At 35.1% G+C, this 20,812-nt stretch overlaps 2 protein-coding genes across 2 annotated transcripts; both read left to right on the plus strand.

Moving 5' to 3' along the window:
• Positions 1 to 1,647: 1,647 nt before the first annotated feature.
• grk1b (G protein-coupled receptor kinase 1 b) lies at positions 1,648 to 11,409 on the plus strand. Its single transcript, XM_030154950.1, has 8 exons — positions 1,648 to 1,927; positions 4,063 to 4,775; positions 6,426 to 6,553; positions 6,866 to 7,023; positions 8,970 to 9,053; positions 9,137 to 9,261; positions 9,358 to 9,559; positions 10,727 to 11,409. Exons 2-8 carry the CDS (start codon positions 4,077 to 4,079, stop codon positions 11,008 to 11,010), a joined length of 1,680 nt encoding a protein of 559 aa, XP_030010810.1. The 5' UTR covers positions 1,648 to 1,927; positions 4,063 to 4,076; the 3' UTR covers positions 11,011 to 11,409.
• A 6,389-nt stretch (positions 11,410 to 17,798) lies between these two features.
• On the plus strand, positions 17,799 to 20,465 carry cldn15b (claudin 15b). Its single transcript, XM_030155041.1, has 5 exons — positions 17,799 to 18,088; positions 19,249 to 19,413; positions 19,897 to 19,978; positions 20,115 to 20,225; positions 20,311 to 20,465. The coding sequence occupies exons 1-5, from the start codon at positions 17,872 to 17,874 to the stop codon at positions 20,408 to 20,410; spliced, it is 675 nt and encodes a 224-aa protein (XP_030010901.1). The 5' UTR covers positions 17,799 to 17,871; the 3' UTR covers positions 20,411 to 20,465.
• The last annotated feature ends 347 nt before the right edge of the window (positions 20,466 to 20,812 follow it).

Below are 20,812 nucleotides of genomic sequence, written 5' to 3' on the forward strand. Positions count from 1 at the left end.
CATGTTAGTGAAAAGATACATGAATATGAGTGTCTTTAAACCACACACTGGATTCCTTTTCAGGATGGGTGGGTTGTCTCCATCACTGAGCTGGATTAGAAGGGAAAATAAAATCTGTTTCACCTCTACCCTCTTCAAATTGGATTTATGTTCAGGGTTTTTCAAAAGCACAATCCTCGTTCCTGCAAAAGGACGCAGTGATTTGACTGAAACTGCTTAATGGTTTGTTTGTTTGTTTGTTTGTTTGTTTTTTTACATGGACTTTGCACATTCTTTGGTTAACAATGACTGAATTAAGGTGGTGATAGTCATAGTTTAGTCATTTAATACTGCTTTACAATTCAGATCTTTTCTTTATTAAATAACATATTTGTTTTGGACATTCTTTCTTTTTTTGCATTTTTTTTCTGTCTTCATTTCCAATCTGCCATCACATAAACTAATATCACACTGAATTCACTTCTTTGGCATGAATTCAGTTTAAAATTGTTCAGCTTTTCTAATAATCTACCTGAGGAGATTTGCAAAAATGTGAAAAATTCTTATAAAACTTCATACGATCTTCAATATTAAACACTGTACATTTCTTAACAGCATCTAACTGAATGCTATTATATGTAAAATCAGCATTTGGGTAACGTATCTTGGTGCAGTACAGTAAATGGAAGATATGTACCTTTTTTTTAACTAACAGGTCATAAAACAACAAATATGTTCAGCTGATGACATTCAGCCACTGTCTGATGAAAATATAGTCACAATTGAATATACCAGACAATACCTGACCCTGGAACTTTGTACTTGTTTTACTGTACAGGTTCTCTTGCTGTTCAAAGTTTGGCACAGTTTCCTTCCCCCTTAGCTACATGATCCAAATCCCTCTTCTCTCTTTCCTCAACCAGTCTCTAAATCCTCTCAGCTGAAATCCACCCATATCATTTTCTTTTCTCTGAAGCGTGAATCTCTATAATTTTTGTGAATCTCTGTCTAGCCATAAAAAAAAAAATAAATGGCTTTTTGTCATGCAGTCAAGCAGATGAAGAGCTCATTCAAAGATTATAGCAAGTACATCTAAAAGTGTCCTCGCTGTGCTCTTAGACATCCATAAGAGCTAATCCAGTTTGATCTGTATGTGGCTCTGCAGTCAGAGGGTTTGTGCATGGTCGTGCATGGTCTGAATCACAGCAATTTTAGATGAGGATATTAAATAATATATAAGCATGTAATTGGGGAATGGGCATCATCTATTAAGTGATTTTCTACCTTTATGGCATTGAAAGTGTATCAAACTTCACCCATTTGCACACACAACTTCACACATGTTGACCCACCAGTGAAACAGATGCTGGAAGCAACTGGGGGGTTCAGCAACTTGCCCAAGGGCAATTTGACATGTGGAGAAATTGATCAAATTACAAACCTCCTAATTTCCCAATGTACAATATCAAGTCATGACATGCATTGGCTCCTCCTTTTATACTTTTCAGTAACTTGGTAAATTAGTTCTTCTTAAAAATTAATTCTGTGTTGAACCATCCTGGATTAGAAAACGAGTCCTCATCAGTAATCAGTGATTGCTGAGTTGCAGCAGCACTTCTCAGCAAGTTGCTCCCTCCACTAATGTCAAGGTGTAATCCTCACCAGCTAATGAACTATCAAGGAGGATTTTAAGCACAGGGTAAAACCTCTGCCGATGCTCCAACCTGTCAAACACACCACTCCGTAGCTGCAACAGCAAGAAGGCCAGGCAAGGGTGAGGTCAGAAAAGACGTTTACGACACCAAGAGGAGATGAATTCTATCATTTCTAGTTGACAGAAGAGCAAAGAGTCAATAGGAAAAGGAAATATATTTTGGATTAAATCCATCTGGATTTAATTTATCACCATTACATCCTCACTTGCCTCTCTTCAAGACCAGTAACCAAGGTAAGAGATCCTCTATCAGTATAGATTTACCTTTAACTTTAACAAAGATCTTCAACATATTTGAGAAGATATTTGAAAGTCAAAAGTATTTGGACCTAGGAATTCTTTCAGCTTTTAATTAAATAATTTTCATTTGAGTAAACTCCTTGTGTTCATAAATTATATTTAATGAAAGTCTCTTTAAAAGAAACATGTATTTTGGATGATTCTCAGGTTAAGTTGTTCTCCCCTAAACCTTAAAACACATGGACCAAGAATACCATTTAATCTATAATAACGACACTAGTTCCTGTTCAGGTGTCTGACATAAAGACAGATACAAGCAAACTAAATTGCAATGTAGGTTAATTGATAAGGAGTCCAAGCTATAAGTAAAACTCTGGTATCAAGAGTCAGTGTTAATTGGATTATGGAGAATCAGGAGCGGCACTACCTGTGCAGCCAACAGTATCACTTTCAGTACTATATGTACCAGGTCAAGACAGAGCTGCTTAGACACATGAAATATACACCAAAAAAGCCTTAATACTGTGATAAGTGATCCACCCAACATTTCCTGACCCAGTTTTTACAGTATGAGTGTTGGTGACTTTTATCTTGACAAAATTCAAGCCACATCTTAAAGATACCTATGTTTTTCACTGGGTTCCTTTAGAGATTATTTGTTTTTCTTAAACTTTCACTTTTCACTAATAGAGAAATACACTGTGTAAAGATGATAAAAAAAAAAAAAAATGTGTCCATGAGCAAATGAATAAATATCCTTCCTGTAAGACATGAACACTTCCCATTTCAGGATTGAAAGTCTATAAATGAGGGTTTATTAACATGACACAGTTGTAGAAACAAAAGGGACCGTTTCCCTTCTGGTTAAAGAATTTGGGCTTATGATAAGCAAATGGAATGAGGAAGTGAAAAGACTGGATTTCCCAGTTTGAGTTAATACCCTTATTAATCTCCATTTTCCTAAAACCCTTGTGTTGGATGAAAGTATGATATACAAGTGCATGCAAGTGTAATATATCCTCCCTGCAGCATGAACAAAACATTTGCCTAAGTAATTTTGTGTTTTCAACAGCAGGGTGCAGCACATTGTAACTTCTGTTCTCTCCCACTATCTGCAGTATTTACGTTTAAAATATTGAAGTACATGTGATTCTCACAACTGGAAAAGTCCCTACTGTATTTAGACAGGTTTACACAGTTAGAAATTAAACACACAGGTGTCTGAAACACACTGCAAGAGTTGACTGACAAGATTTACTGCTTCAAGACAGACAAAAAGAATAAATAACCAATCAAACAAAAAATACAGGTGCTACATAAGTTGTAAGTACTAATAATGGAATAAAAGTAATCAACAAACAGATTAAGTGTAATTACATCCATTATGGAGGTTATGTAATTGCTCACATTGACTGTTCATCTATCTCTGCTGCATTAACGTTCATGACACCTGTAATGATGGGGCATGGGCCAAAAAAAACCCCAAAAGATTTAAGTATTTGGATCTGATTAAAAAATAAATAAATAAATAAATAAATAAATAAATAAAAAAAAAAAAATATATATATATATATATATATATATATATATATATATATATATATATATATATATATATATATACATACACACACACACACACACACACACACACACACATATATATATATATATATATATATATATATATATATATATATATAGAGAGAGAGAGAGAGAGAGAGAGAGAGAGAGAAAACAATTTGGCATCACTTCTAAAATTTCAAAAAGGCCGTAATGTGGGCGTTGCAATGAAACAATGTATTAGTTTTCAGTTCTTGTTTGCTAATGGCACCAAAAATAAGACTAAAATTACAGCTAAGACTTTTGTTCAAATGGTAACAGTCTATGAAACTAACCATTACCATGAACAAAGAGGCTTATTGGCCTTGGCGGTGGATTGCAATATCTACTGCCCCTCTAGTTTTATAGATGAAGGTATGACAGGATAGAAACATGTAATACGTTAAGTATGTACAAAATCAATGTATATATTTGAAGGACTGGGAGGTAATCTAATAGAATGATGATGAGGTGAAAGCACTTTCATCACCACACTGATGATCTTCTTTCCTGGTCTTGTGTGTCAGATCCAGGTGCAGCCATGGATATAGGTGGTTTGGAGACAGTGGTGGCAAACTCTGCTTATGTGTCGGCCCGTGGCAGCGTGGATGGAGCTGCAGCGGCTTCCATGCGCGACAAGAAGATGCGTGCCAGGCTGAAACTCCCACACATCAGAGATTGTGATCACATGAAAACAACTGTAGACTCAGCCTTCGACAGCATGTGTATCAAACAGCCTATCGGCAAACGCCTGTTCCAGCAGTACATAGACACCGAGGCCGCCCATAAAAATACTGGACAGCTGTGGAAAGACATTGAAGACTACAACATAGCCCAAGAGAAGGACAGAGTGCAGAAGGCCCAGAAAATAGTCAATAAATACTATGAGTCATCATCAAAAACCTTTTGCAGCTTCTTGGAGGAGAAGGCGGTCACTCGAGTTAAGGAAGACTTCAAGAATGTGCGCAGTGACCTGTTTAAAGAGAGTGAAAAGCAGCTGTTAAAACACCTGGAGAAGACAGCTCTCAGCGGCTTCAAGAACAGCATGTACTTCCTGCGTTACGTGCAGTTCAAGTGGTTGGAGAGCCAGCCTGTTGATGAGGAGTGGTTCATGGACTTCAGGGTCTTGGGTAAAGGAGGTTTCGGGGAAGTGTTCGCCTGTCAGGCAAAGGCCACCGGCAAAATGTACGCCAATAAAAAGCTGGAGAAAAAGAGGCTGAAGAAACGCAAAGGCTATGACGTAAGGCCCTGCTGAACATATCTATAGAAACCACTGAAGCCAGTCAAAATGTGACAATAACACATCAGACATGAGACGCCTCTCTATGACAAAATAGGGATTGTAAAGCAGTATTATGTTGGCAGAGGTTTAGTTCACAACAGCTCAATGCAAAGAAGCTTGTGACAGTCTTAAAGACACAAAGCAGCTCAGAGCCAGACATAGACTATACAAGACTAAAGCTCACTGCCTTTAAAAGCGTCAGTGGGTGATGATGATTAAACTTCTGATTTGTTGAGTGACGTCAAAGTAACAGTGTCAGCAACAAGACAAGACAGCATCTTCACTTACTGTATACCAGTACTGAGCTGCCAAACTACTCTGTGTTATCTATTCAGAATATACAATGACACACAGCATCTTCATGTATGTTTTCTAGGTGTGTTTCTTATTTTATGGCTCTGCTCCATTTAATGTGTCAGCATTGCATTGAAACATTTAGGCTTGTCAGTGCAGGATGAATACGAGTTTTATAGCACAAACACTCCTATTTGAACTGAAGTAGATGCTTTTATCATGAGCCAAAAATGATTACATTCACTGGGCAATAGTCTGCATTTTGGAGGCAGAATAAATACTGGTGGATGACTGTACCTGTCAGAGCAGATGCAAACTGAGGATTCATTGGTGTCTGAAATGAATGTCTGCTCATATTACAATAAGAGCAGAGCTACAGGGTGTATATCAGAGAAGGATTAGTGATTGTGGCAGGTAAGCAAAATACCAAACTGCTCATCAGAGACGTTTGCAATGTAACAGTAGGAACAGGCACTGATCGTTGTATTTCCTAAAGCTCCATCCTGGTAAAAATGACACAGCATGAACTCAAAATAAAGCAGATGAACACACATCCTACACAGGAAAAATTATTTTAGAGTCAAAAGTATTTTCCTCAAAAAGAGTGAATTTGGCTCTATATTGAAATTGGAGAGCTCTACCCAAAGAGTAACTTTTACTCTTATTACGGGGGACCAAATATTACCTGAATAGAGTAAAATTTTCTTCAGTTTGAGTAACATTTACTAAGGAAAATTTCCTGTGTTGAAGGTAAAAATCCTGAAGTGAAAAACATCCTAAACATGAAACGTGTTCACTGTTTTGCACCTAACTTTGAGAAGCCAAAGCATGAAAAATGAGTCACTGTGAGTCAAACACAGTCTGATCAAAATACGTATAGTGTGAAAGGGCTTTTATTCATGTTTCAATGTATTTTGATTTGATTTATTTATTTATTTTGAACATGCAAAGAAAAAAAAATAAAACAAAATAAACAAAATAAAACATTTAAATGTACAGAATCTATCTTCAGCACATACAAGTCTGAATATTGCAAGGTCAAAAAGGAGTAGGAAGAAGTATAAACTTATACAATCCTACCCCTCAGTGCTTTTACACCTTTATCACAAACTTGATACAAGAATCAAACAATACTATTTTCCTAATTTTGACATTGAACCACAACAAATACATAATGCAGTAACTGAATTACACACAACAATATGATCATGGCAGTACAGTCACACAAACAGAGTCAACAACTCAACCATTTTCTTCAATAATTACAGCAGATTTTGTTGTATTAATTATGTCATGGTGATTTTCTTGGTTTAGGGAGCAATTATAGAGAAGCGGATCCTTGCGAAAGTTCACAGTCGCTTCATCGTGAGTCTGGCATACGCCTTCCAGACCAAGACGGACCTCTGCTTAGTCATGACCATCATGAATGGAGGAGACCTCAGGTACTTTATTCATCTACCAATAACAGGTTTATACACACAGTTATTCTTAAACTGACCTCTTGGCACGTTCAAAGTAGATGCTGCATGTTACTCTCTGTATTTAACAGACAGCATTGCACTTCACTCATCTCCTCTAATCAGCCTAAGGGAGATAAACCTCACAGCTAATATACAGACAAGACCCTTGGGTGTGTCAAGCTATATGTCAGAGAATAACTGCTGTTGTTATCGTCCTGTTACTTCTGTTTTACGACTCATTTGCTTCTATTTTCTCATGAACTCATAGAAACATGAAAACTTGTCACTCCTCAGGTATCACATGTACAATGTGGATGAAAAAAATCCTGGTTTCAATGAGAAAAGAGCATGTTTCTATACAGCCCAGGTCATCTGTGGGCTGGAACACCTGCACCAGCACAGGATCATCTACAGAGACCTGAAACCAGAAAACGTGCTGCTGGATGACGCAGGTGAGCGCTGTCATACACACGCATTACAAGACAAAGACATTCTTCTTCTCAGCCACGTCTTTGACTGTACTGGCTGAAAACAATGATAAGCCTCACTTCACTAGAAAGCAAGATTAGTTTGGATAACATTAACTTGCACTTTTATAGGTTTTTGACGGCGGCTGACTTTAATCTGCAGGAGATCATAACCTTAGCTCAATTTATGCGCCGTACCGTAACTGTCCTAAGAAATGCACTGTCACCTACTGAACATTTAAAGTCATGACAAATAGTGTGATCTTACATACAGAAAGTGAAGAGCTGCAAGAAGCACATTTATAAAAAGAAAATGCTCAGACATACCTGTGCAGATGACAGCAGTTATTAGTGATAAATAATACAGAGTTGTATAATGTTGGAATACTACTCTTTCCTCACATGCATGTAAGCAAGACATGAGTGAAAAATTACATTCAGAAATTAGGAATACAATGTCCATTCATCAAATTCACTGTCAAAGACCATGAAAAGAACAACTTCAGCAACCTTTTATGAAATAAATTGTTACTATACGTTTTATGAAATGTAACAACACATATATCACGGATTTCCTTATCATTATTGGCTTAGGTCAGGGGTGTCAAACTCATTTTAGTTCAGGGGCCTCATTCAGCCCAAGTTGATCTCAAATGGGCCAGACCAGTAAGATAATAACAGTGAAAAAAGTAAAATTATATTATGATTAGGTTTACATCTCCAATGTTTCCTTAAAAATCTGAATAACATGAACAACTCCAATTGTCTTAAGAAAAACAAGTGCAGTTTTCACAATATTATGCCTGGGTTTATCAGTTTATCATTTACACATGAGCATTACAATTGCACAAAACCTTCGGTAACAGGCAGAATATTGGTAAAATTGTGTTTACTTTTCTTCAGTGTAATTTTTGCATTTCACAAATTCATCCCACGGGCCGGATTTGGCCCCTGGGCCGCGTGTTTGACACCTGTGGCTTAGGTGGACTTAAGCAAAATGAATGCAGAATCAATGGCTGTAGTTGGTCTACAGTGAGATTTTTAAGCTTTTTGTGTGTTGTTTATTTTTGCTTACTCATCCTCTTCTCAGTGTTTATGACCACACATACTGTATATGGTCATAATAATGGTAAAAAAAATTGTGACTTTTTCTTCTATTCTTCTACAAAAAAGATTTTCTTGCAGGAAAACACATAAACCTCCTAAGTCATGCACTTACCTCGTCATCAAGCTTAAGAAAATTGTCTAATAGTGTAAAGTTATATGGAAAAGAACGCAGAGTTTTTAGTTAAATAATAGAAACTTTTATTGGAGAAAACCCGCAAATCCTATGATGCCATATGTTGCAACCATGGCCAACCTCCCAGAAACAAAGAGAATCCTGTGTATGTTAAACACACAATGCATTTTAGTCTGTTTTTTATCAGTACTATCCATTAAAACAGGTACACTGTTGCACATAAAGTTGGAATAATTTTATTTTCAGGCAGATTTCTGATTTGAACACATCAGTAGGCTAATCACCTTTTTTTTTACATTACTGATCCCTTTATTGATTTATTGAGTGTCAACAGCAGCAAAATACAAAAAACAAGGTGCTGTAACAGGCAGAAATATTCAAAAGTGAAACATGAAATATCAGAGAATCTGCTGTTTCTATGACAACAAACATACAAACATACATATTATTGACATGTTTACAATATAGTTGACCATGATGTTGGTACTGATGTAATCACCTTTGACCAGGTACAATGATTACATACTGAGTCACAGTTACACTTTATCTATCAAGAATAAATCACAAAAGTCACAATCATTTCATGAGAAGTAGGAAATATTTTATTACAACTTCATGGGTGACTGTATTTTTCTTTTGTAAGTATGCTAACTGTGGTTGCTGTTTTTTTATTATTCCCATATTCCTTCAGGACATGTCCGTCTGTCAGATTTGGGTCTGGCTGTTGAACTTCCTCCAGGAAAAGATAAAACCAGTGGATATGCTGGAACTCCTGGTAAGAGCAGAAATGTACACTTCAGAGATGGACAAAACTGAGTGGTGCATTTGTTCTTCACAGTCTGATCTCTATGTGTGTAGGTTTCATGGCTCCAGAGCTGCTCCAGAAGAAGGAATATGACTACACAGTGGATTATTTTACACTGGGAGTCACTTTGTATGAGATGATCGCAGCCAAGGGACCCTTCAGAGTACGAGGAGAGAAGGTAAATTATGGAGAAAATGGTGCTTGCTTTCTTCCATGTCTAGTTTTTTGTGGATATTCAGAGCTCTGTAATGAATGAAATGGTTCTTTTCGTCAGGTTGAGAATGAGGAGGTGGCTCGCAGAATCATCAATGATCCAGTTTCATATACACCAGCATTTAGCAAAGAATGCAAAGATATTTGTGAAGGTCTGATGTTGAAGGATCCACTGAAACGTCTGGGGTTCAAAGATAATGAATGCACTGAGCTCAAGAATCAGCCCTTTTTCAAAGATATTAACTGGGGTCGTCTGGAAGCAGGTAGGTAACATCTAAAGTATCCTCATCACACTGGAACACATGGAAAATTGAGAACACTTTACAATAAAGGTACATTCATTTTAAAAAATGCAGTAATCACCTAGCACTGCATATTAGTTAATTAATACTTAAATAACATAGTAATCATTTACTATAGGCGGTTATTTTAACTAAGGCATCAATTTATAAATGTAAGTTTGTAATTTGTTGTTTACATGAGTTACCACAGTAATAAGCATTAAATAACAGTTCATTAATATAATAATAAGCACAAAGTAATAGCTAATGTGGCTGTTATTGAACATCTTCATGTTAATTAAAGTTAAGTAACTCATATTAGTAAATGGTTAATAAAGATGTTAATTACCTTGCATCATGAGGCCATTTCAATAACACAGTTTCAACTGTGTTTTTAACTCTTTTATTTACTTACTTTTTTCACTTACTCCATTATTTAACTAATAACTTGTTTTTATTTTTAGACACATTAGTTAAAATAATAATAATAATAATAATAATAATAATAATAATAATAATAATAATAATAATAATCTTTATTTATATAGCACTTTTCATACATTAAAAACTGTAGCACAAAGTGCTTTACATATCAGTTTAAAAATCAGTACCGCCCCCCACCCACACCCACCCTATCACCCGCACACACACACACACACACACACACACACACACACACACACACACACACACACACACACACACACACATATATATATATATGCAAACCCACAAGCTCACACATACTTAAGAAGACTGGCTGAGCACACACTGAGCAAAAGTTAGTTCATGCTTATTAATACAATAATGATGCTAATTTAAGCAAATAATGTATAATTAACTTAGTCAGATTACTAGGCACAAGAGTTAACAGTTAACTAAGCATTAGTTATTGCTTACTACTGCATTGCCTACTGTTAATTAACTTAGTTTTAGTATGAAATGGACTTTGAGCCAGTTATAAAAGCTCAGAACAGTGAACCTGTAGCTTCAAGTTAAGGTTGTGACTTATTTTTGATATTTATGTGTATGTTGTGTGAACACAATAGGAAAATGGGGAAAATATTAATGACATTAATAAGAAAAAAGTGGGTACATAGTTGCTAAATTGTGCTAAATGCTAAATAATGTTGTGTGTTCCTCCTAAAGGCATGTTACCGCCACCATTTGTTCCTGATCCAAGGATGGTCTACGCCAAAAATATTGATGATGTTGGCGCCTTCAGCGAAATCAAAGGCATCGTCTTTGATAACAAAGACACAGAGTTCTTCGCTGACTTTGCTTCTGGCAACGTCCCAATCCCCTGGCAGGAGGAGATGATTGAGACCGGCGTGTTTGGAGAGCTGAACATCTGGGGAGAGAACGGCAAGCTGCCCAACGACCTCGACCCCAACTACGTCGAAGCCAAAGGTGGAGGATGTGTGCTGCTTTGAGCCAAAATAGAGCAGCAGGAAAAAAAGAGAGAAAAGTTTTAATGAATATTGACCAATAAGATTAATGACATTAAACTCATTTAGGTTTTGTCTTTGCTCATTTGGTGCCACTTATTACTCATCTTCAAATATGTAAACCGTTCTATAATATTATTTTTCTGTTGTATAAAATTGGACATTATAACATAGTAATTTACAAATGATCATGTTAATATACTATTGTAGAAATACACAATGTTACTGTAAAAGTGGATGCATGATGTCATATTTCATAGGTGAAACATTATGCAACAAATATGTAAATACTATTGCACAAATAACTGGTGAAAATGATTAAATGTGTATATTTTTGTTCAGTACAAAATTTAATATATTAAATAATTTTGTATAGAAATCACATTCAGTGTTTATATACTAGCTAATGTATAGATAGTCTAATTTTATGTGATCTTTCTTTCTTTCTTTCTTTCTTATATTATAGATTGTATTTATGACATTGTAGATGGAGTTAAGAGCAATTCAATAAAATCTTGCAAAGCAGAAAAACTGTTCACATTCTCTTTCCATGACCCATACATTTCATTTAATATCAAGGGTAAATATTGTACATATACAGTCACGGAAAAAATAATTAGACCATCAAAAGTCATCAAAAACAATGGTTATGCAATCAAGTACAAACTCCTGTGTGTATCATGTGACTAAAACAGACAGAAAAGAAAACATGGAATGTCTAAAAGTACTGTTTTTGTCAGTACAATGCCATAGATATTGATGTAAGAACTGAAGTGATTTTGGTTATTATCAAGAAAAACATGGAAAATGGCTAGATATCAGCTCTGAAATTAAACTCTGATGAGCTATTTTTGTTGTTATCATTATATTTGTCCAAACAAATGTACCTTTAGTTGTACCAGGCATTAAAATGAACAAGAAATTGAAGAAAACAAGGGTGGTCTAATCATTTTTTCTGTGACTGTATGTTGTAACTGGGCAGCATTCTCTGCAGTTTCATCTACACATGCATCTACTTTAGTGAAACAATAACTGCTCAACGTCACATGTGATGATGAGTTTTTTGGGGGTTAAGGTTGGAGTGAATTATTAAACCCCGGCACATTTCAGATCTAACTTTAAACCTTAATCATAAAGTAACAATACGAACAATACAGCCGTAAAAGTGAGCTATATAACTTTATTAGCTGTTATATATATGTTGACTGGCCCGTAAAGCTGAGGCTGATTTTTCAATCCGATGAGCACTATTTTGCTCAAACCTTTTAATGTTTCTGATAAAAAAATTAAACCTCATTCTATGAAAATGGAAAAGAGATGCATTTTACTTTACAATGTAAGCTCACTGGCTATGTGTATTCCCTTTTGTCAAACCAGGAAACTTCCTTATAATTACTGTAAGGCTAAACCAAATGTAGAGAGTTACAATATTTGCAATTAATACAACTGATTGAAGCAGTGACTTCATCGAAACTTCATTACATACAGTGCACAAATAGTGACTGTTGAAAGTTATACACTAGTGTGTCACACTGTTTGAACAGGTTTTACTGAAAGCACATAACTAATCCCACCCATTAATCATAATCTAAATTTAGTTCCATATTGGACTGCACAAAGTCTCGGACTGGATGAGATTTAGGTGCTAGTTTTACTCGCTTAGTACATTTATACTACTACTACTACTACTACTACTACTACTAATAATAATAATAATAATAATAATAATAATAATAATAATAATAATAATAATAATAATAATAATATATTTTATTTAAAGGTGTTTATCAAAACTCCCAAGGTCACCATAAACAGAATTAGAACAAGAATCAATAAAAAACACAACAATAACACACACATAATATTTATAGATTTAAGAGGTTATTATAGAGGTGGTTAAAGTACACATATTCTTGAAATACAGATACTTGTGTAAAAAGGTTAAAGTATTAATTTGATGTATTTACTCAAAAGTGGAAAAAGTACAGGCTCTGGATGCATTCAGAGTATAACAGAAGGCCTCTATTTACTATTGATTTAATCCAAACACTCTCAAAACCATTGTAACTTTGAGTAAATAAAAGAAAAATGTGTGTTTTCTCTTGCGTCTTTTATGTCATTTTCATCCAATTATGTTGGTTATTGTACGTGTAATATTCACTAATCGGTGTACCAAAGGACTATCTTTTCTATGTGCTATTGTCCTGTTCATTTGATATGGATATAGATATCGCGTGTGTGTAGTGATGCAAAATAGAAATGATCAGTAATTTCCCTCAAAGGCATTAAAATTAAAGTAATAAGTGTAATTTGAAAATTTAAGGAATAGATATATTTGTGCTAAGATGTGTAAGTAAAACAAAAGAAGTTCTGAGAAAAACAAATAAAGTAAAATATAGATTCTTGAAAAATATATATATAAAAAAAAAACAAAGAAAAGTACAATAATATTACTTAGTTATCTCCCACCTCTGTGGGATTTTGTACCTTACTGTAATAGGTTTATTTCTGACGTTTGTTTCTGATGTGACCCATCCCACGTCATCTAATTTAAAAATACTAGATGCAAGAAGTAAATTAAAAAGAACAGATGACAAGTATATGACAGGGAGCAAATTAGATTATGTATTATGAAACTTATTTGTGTTCTGGTCCAAAGACTTTAATATCTGGGTAAAGCTTTGATGCTCACGTTATTCACTGATTCACCACTAACTTGTCAAATAACCATTGTGATTAAATTGTGCATTTTTTTCCTCAGATTCACCTCAGTGAAGTCAGTGATGAGATCTGGTCACAGTCAGTGTCAGTGGTTGAAAACCTCTGCACTTGTTTTGAGCGAACTTTCCCTTTAAGCAGCGAGGTCAACGCGGACACAACTGAAAAAAATACTTCAGGTCACTGAGGGAAGGACAAGGAAATAAAATATTAACAGACGAAAGATTATGAGTTAAAGTCTCTGTGTCTGTTCATATATACTGTAGGAATACGACGGAACTTTGAACCACACTCCTGATTACTCGTCGGCTGCAGCAAATTCACTTTTGATAAGATATCAATTCTATCTAGTGAGTTTAAAGTATATCATAAACAAAAAAACATCTTAAGTAAAGGATAAACACCTCACTTTACAGATAATCCTCACAGACCAATAGAGAGGCTGCAAGTCAAATACTGACCATATAAAATCACACATGTATATACACCAAATCCCACCATATCTATATGATACATTTTTTTCACCATCATTCATTGTTTAAGGTATAGAAAAGGCTAATAAATTATATGGGTGTGTAATAACAGCCTGGCCTTTATCCAACATCTTTTATTGGACAGCACTGTACTATGTCAACACTGTATTTCAAAAGAGAAATGTGTAACAAATGCATTTACAAACAGTAAGAATATAAATGCATCTTTTGTCCTCGCTCTCACTTGTTAATGCTTAACCTGTGTTAAAATAGACACTTTCTGCCTCCAATAAATCACCCAAGAGCTGCTTTTTAAACAGCTTTCTTTGTTTTCTCTTCCCTCTATTCAGTATTATATTTGCTTACGGATCTTAAAATGACCTCCCTTAAAATCACAAGCTACCAATTGCTCAAAAGGGGATACAGACAAGATGATGTGAAGATGATGTGAGCACCCTAACAGGAATGATGCAGACAATCTTCAGTGTAAAAGAATTTTACTTCATAAAACTTAATAAAACACATTAAAATCTCACATCATTAAATTATTTTCGGTGTATCTTGCATATAATCACTGTTAAACTGTTACCATAGAATAAAACAATAAATTGTAGATTGTCTCCTGAGGAAAGCACACAAAGCATGTCCAAGATTCAGTGCCAAAGGATTATAGTTATAAACTTTCTTTGGCCCGTGCATTTAAAGCTTTGATGACTGTTTTACCACTGATCATTCCTACTTCCACTGCCAATCAGAAGGAGAAAAAAAAAATTATGCGCATTGTATACTTACATTTCTATGGTAACGTACCAGGCCTGTGAAATGTCATCAATTTTGGGCGGGAATAGCAGACTTATAATGTAGCTACAGCCAACAAATCAATGTTCAAATTAGTCCAGGTTTGAGTGCTTGAGAAAAAAATCCTGAGTCAGTTCTCACACTCCTAAAATGTATATCAGATACAGAAGTTGCGAATAGAGCTCCTCACAGAGGTGATATCTATTAGTTTTGCTAATAATTAATAGAAAATTACTTCAAGATGAGAGATATCATTGAAGTTATAGCACTTTTCCTAGGTTTTGTTGGCTGGATATTGATTTTCGTATCACTAGAGGATCAGTATTGGAAAGAATCCACCACAGACGGCAGCGTAATTACAACCTCCACAATCTATGAGAACCTCTGGATGTCTTGTGCCAGTGATTCAACAGGGATCTACAACTGTCGTGACTTTCCATCTCTTTTTGCTCTCCCGGGTAAGTCAAGTAGTTGTCTTAATTTTCTATTTGGCGTTTGATCTAAAAGGCCAATATGATTGTATGCATTTACATTTAAAGCAATCAAAAATGCACCATGTCAGCATTAGAAAACTGACTGTGTGATCTTAAAAAAAAGGTCTGGTTTTTGATAATATCTTTCTATTATTAGTGCTTTCATTTTTTTGTCTGATGATTCAGCTGTATTTAACAGCTGAGTGTGCATTTTCTAACTGATAACATTCACCCACTGAAAAGCGGCTTTATATTCTTTGACTTTAGCGTGTACTTTTCACCTTTGAGAAGACACTTCATGTACATGATATTAGCAAAAAAACACTATCATATCTGTATTTAATGTCATTCAACATCTGTATTTTTCAGACATTCTAAAGCAGAAACTGTCCAACCCAATAGAAAAGCTGAAGTCACTTCATGCACATTTATAAATACATACAAGACAATGATTTGTACTGTTTTATATTAAATTATAGATGTGCAGAATTTAATGACAAATGCATGGACAGCATTATTACCATTATAAAAACACTAAAGGACTACTGATTTGCCTTTAATGAGCTACAGTTTGTGCTATGACTTTAACTGTATTTATTTAATGTTGAACTGACATTAATCCATATCACTTTACTTGCTATAAATTATTTAATTAATATATTTATGTGAAGCAGTACCCCATTCTTAGTGTAGACACATAAATATAATGTAATTGTTAACAGTACAGCCACTATCCTGGGCAAGGCAAGGCAAGGCAAGGCATGGCAAGGCAGGTTTATTTATATAGCACATTTCATGTACAAGACAATTCAAAGTGCTTTACTTAAAACATTAAAAGCATTACAGCAGAAGCAATAAAAAGTATAGGCATAAAACAAACAAATCAAAACAAAACTAGGTAAATAGATAAAACAGATAAGCAGATAAAACAGATAAAAACTTTAAGCTTGAAAGAATGAAAACTCTACTCAAATGCAGCTGAGAACAGCTGGGTCTTTAACCTGGATTTAAATAAACTGAGTGTTTCAGCTGATCTGAGGTTTTCTGGGACTTTGTTCCAGACATGTGGAGCATAGAAGCTGAACGCTATCCTATCCTAAGTAATATCCTTAAAATAATATTAACTAAATCTAATCAATTCTAATAGTTCTTAATTCTTGTATTCAGATATAACAGGGTAGAATCAGCTAAAATTTCAAGGTTTTTACAATGATTTCAGAGTGAAATTTACACCAATGTGGTGACATTTAAAATACCACCATAAGTGGATAACAGCACAGAGATTAGTTTTTATTTTATTTTATTTTATTTTTTTTTTATTTCTTTCTTTAACCTTTATTCAACCAGGAAATATCCCATTGAGATTAAGAACCTCTTTTACAAGGGAGTCCTGGCCAAGATAGGCAGCAGCAAATACAACACAGTTACAGGATTACACAGTTAAAACACATAGAACATATAGGACATATACAACAATGAACAGTTCATAAAATTAACATTTACAGGTGGATTAAGAAAAACAAGTTTAAGTTATGGAGTCAACCTTAAGAACTCACAGTTTGGACTTAAAAACACTCAAAGAAATTAACTCAGTTTCCAGTATTTCTGCAGCTGATTCCATGCATAAGATGCAGAGTAAACTAAAGCCCTTAGACCTAGTTCTGTACAGGCGAATGGATCAGAAAGTACTATATGATCGTTTGTATGGAGAGAATAAGTATTAGAATTTCTCTTCTCAATTGATGTCCAAATGTAGACAAGCAAGAGGCCAAGTATTGCTTTATATATAAACATGCACCAATGCAGGCAAACACTGTGTGAGTTACACAAATGGAGACGGTTGTTTGGGCTCATCTGGGAGAGAAGCAAACAGATTTATCTGTGAAATAGCGAACCTGGTCATCATCAGGTCAGTTTGTAGCAACACACCCTCACACCCAGCGCTGCCAACATTCCCATCATCCCTCCCTGAAGTGACGAGCAAATGTGACCTGAATCCCATCAATAATAGTTTGATATTATTGACACAGTGTTCAAAGCGACTGTCAAAGTCTGACTAATAGCTTTGAGTCTATAGACGTTCGTAAGCAGGTATGAAGGTTGGACTTCAGCACTCTGTTGTCTCTGAAGTTGTGTAAACATCTTGAAAAAGGTTCAATGGAGTTGAGAATAATAGGGGAAATTATAAGTGGGCTCTTTGGCATTAATCATTGATCTTGTACTTTTCTGTAGCATCTTAGCAAAGGGGTTGATGGGAATTGGCTCAGCACACCGAGACTGTGAGGCCAAACATTTGTGTTGGAGATAGGTTGGAGAGCCAAAGCTTGAATAAAATCTTCTTTCTGGATAACATTTTACGGTTTGGACTGAAGACATAAGGAGATATGAATCCACTAGTGGAAGCTTTTGCTTTGCTCCTGGGGTTTCTGGGCTGGTTGATGGTTGGGATCGCCCTTCCTAATCGAAACTGGAAAGTCTCAACAGTGGATGGTAACGTTATTACTACATCAACCATCTATGAAAACCTATGGATGTCCTGTGCAACTGACTCTACGGGAGTTCACAACTGCCGGGATTTTCCATCTTTACTCGCTCTAAGTGGTATGTGGCCATCCAAGATATGTTTTTTATTAGTATTCATGACTGCTTAATATGCTTGAATCCAAATCCACCCACTCACGAAACCAGATTTTGATAACCATAATTTACAGTAGCCAATGGGAAAGTGTTATATAGCAGTTTTGATAAAGGGTGGATGTGTTGTTGATGAACAGACCACTTTACAAGACAGGAAGATAACCTCAATTGCTGATTTCCGGGTTGTGACGCATTGATAGTCCTTTTAGATTCTAATGAATTCAACTGAATCTTACCAGTAATTCTAATCCAGCAGGAGAAAAAACATGTATATTCAAGTGTTACTGTGTTTTTGACCTAAAGGAGATCACTGTGTCCTTAAAAAACTTACCAGGAGTGCTTTGTTGGCTATTATCAGTGACAAATAGGGGTAATATAAATTATGGTCAATGGGAGAAGATAAGTGTGAGCATTTACATCCTAGACAAACAGAAGGGTTATAAAAAAGAATTGAAAGAAATTTAGTAGGACACAAGAAGGAACTGATATTAATGTCTAATGAAGTAAACAGCTCAACACTCTGACTACCTGATATATGCTGTTACCAAAATGAGAGAAGTGCTGCAAAGAATATAAGGACAATTCTATATTCAAGCAAAGTAATAATGTTTTAAACTTTTCCATTATTGCTGTTTGACTGATATTCAACAATTATTCCCAGTTATAGCCAAGCCCTAAATGATAGTCAAACTTTGAACCTTGAAGCCAAATCTTTTACTTGGCCTCAACAGGGATGTAATCTCTACAACTGTATTTTTAATTTTATTTCCTGCAATGACGGCCGCTAAAAAATGTCTGAAAAAGTATTTTGGATGAGTGTTATTTCACAAATCTGTGTCCATGGTTAGAAAAACAGGGTAATTTCTTGTTTATGAACCTCATGGTGGCTCAACACAACTGGAAAATAAGACACTTGTAGCTAAAGCATCAACATTACTGATACTAATGTAATTAAATCTGTTAATATTCTATTCTATTCTATTCTATTCTATTCAACTTTTACTAATAACAATGAGTTAAATTTGGTTTGTGTACCATTTTACAATCTACTTGGATTGTGTTTGATAATAAACAAATTCATCTTTTTATTTCTGATTTTATATTTTATATGCACTTGTTTACAGGTTACATTCAGGCCTCCCGGGCACTGATGATCGCTTCCATTGTTTTTGGGACATTTGGCCTCGTGGCTACTCTGGTAGGAATGCAGTGCTCAAAAATAGGAGGAGAAAACTACATCTTGAAGGGAAGGATTGCTGCGATTGGAGGAGTATTCTTCTTACTACAAGGTAAAAAAAAAACAAATCATGGAACTGCTCTGAATGTTTAAATAACAGAAGGGCAGAATCATATAAAGGTGTTACATCAAGTGCAGAATCAGATAGAGGATTGTAATACATACTAGTCTCTATAGATATTTCAGTTTTTAAAAGAATAGATGATGAGAGGTAAATACGTCTGTCCTTAAAATCTATGTGTACAAAAGACAAGCTATCAGTAAATGAGTCACCAGTTCAAAAGGTTATCCCTATATCAACAAACATACTGATAAAACACAAAAACCTGCCATTACCATCCTACTAAAATGGTTGTCAGACTGGACAACAGGAATAGATATGTTTTCAAGGTGTTAACTACATGGATTGAGGTTTTTTTTTTCTTTTTTTGCCTAAAAATACAATTACAGCATTTGAATGACATTGGAAATATTATTTTTTAACCTCCTTTGTTTTATATTATTTGAATATGCTGTAATATTTTGTGTTTTGTAGGGATTTGCACCATGATTGCGATATCTTGGTATGCGGCCAACATCACGCAGCAGTTCTTTGACCAGTTTTATCCAGGGACGAAGTAAGTCAATACACACCTATTCAGAAATGTGTTGATCTCAAAATTGAATAGAATATGTTTACAGTGGATTTAAAAAAAAAAACAAAACAAAACAAAAAAAACATACTATAGATTATGAAATGTTCTTGTGTGACAGGTATGAAATTGGAGAGGGGCTGTACATCGGTTGGTCTTCATCCGTACTTGCCATTTGTGGAGGGTCATGCCTCCTTTGTGCTTGCAAAGGCAAATCATCCAATGAAAAAATGTGTGTATACATCAAAAAAATGTAATATTGGTAATGAAATATGTAAGGAAAATCAACCTTATTATAATGTATTCTTGGATTTCAGACCATACCCATACCAGCCTTCTTCCAGAGGACGTGTCCTTTCTACTGTGGCAGCGTCTCATTCTGTCCCGAGCAACTATGACAGAAATGCATACGTCTGAGATGTTACTGCGAAGGAGAGAGAAGTGAAGAACTGGAGTCTGTTCACTGGGTTTTTTCTGTTTCATAACAACATGAAACGTGTTTAGTATTGAAGCATTGAGAAATTACCCCAGACCAGTCATAACTGCTTATTGACAGCAATCTTAGCTTGATTTGGGGCAGTTTATTGGCTTTATCTAATCTAACCCTTACAATAAAAGTATATGATATAGGTTATAAGAATTAGAAAAGTTACGGTGTGAATTTTTTTCTACTCCAGTATATTATAAGGGTATAAACCAAAGCAGCGATACAGTGAAGAGTAACACAGTACAAATGGAAAATAAATTACAACATTGTTTATCTTAATTTAGAGTTATTCTAAATACATATTATTCACACTCATGCAATTCCAAAATGTG

Source organism: Sphaeramia orbicularis, chromosome 14 (assembly GCF_902148855.1).
Source record: "Sphaeramia orbicularis chromosome 14, fSphaOr1.1, whole genome shotgun sequence".
Taxonomy (NCBI): Eukaryota; Metazoa; Chordata; class Actinopteri; order Kurtiformes; family Apogonidae; genus Sphaeramia; species Sphaeramia orbicularis.

Bases quoted from the DNA above. Each gene is read 5' to 3' on its own strand.
- grk1b (XM_030154950.1), top strand. From the start codon at position 4,077: ATGGATATAGGTGGTTTGGAGACAGTGGTGGCAAACTCTGCTTATGTG. The intron at 6,554-6,865 runs GTACTTTATTCA...GTCACTCCTCAG, and splicing joins ATGAATGGAGGAGACCTCAG to GTATCACATGTACAATGTGG. The intron at 9,560-10,726 runs GTAGGTAACATC...TTCCTCCTAAAG, and splicing joins CTGGGGTCGTCTGGAAGCAG to GCATGTTACCGCCACCATTT.
- cldn15b (XM_030155041.1), top strand. From the start codon at position 17,872: ATGAATCCACTAGTGGAAGCTTTTGCTTTGCTCCTGGGGTTTCTGGGC. The intron at 18,089-19,248 runs GTATGTGGCCAT...ACTTGTTTACAG, and splicing joins ATCTTTACTCGCTCTAAGTG to GTTACATTCAGGCCTCCCGG. The intron at 20,226-20,310 runs GTGTGTATACAT...CTTGGATTTCAG, and splicing joins AAATCATCCAATGAAAAAAT to ACCATACCCATACCAGCCTT.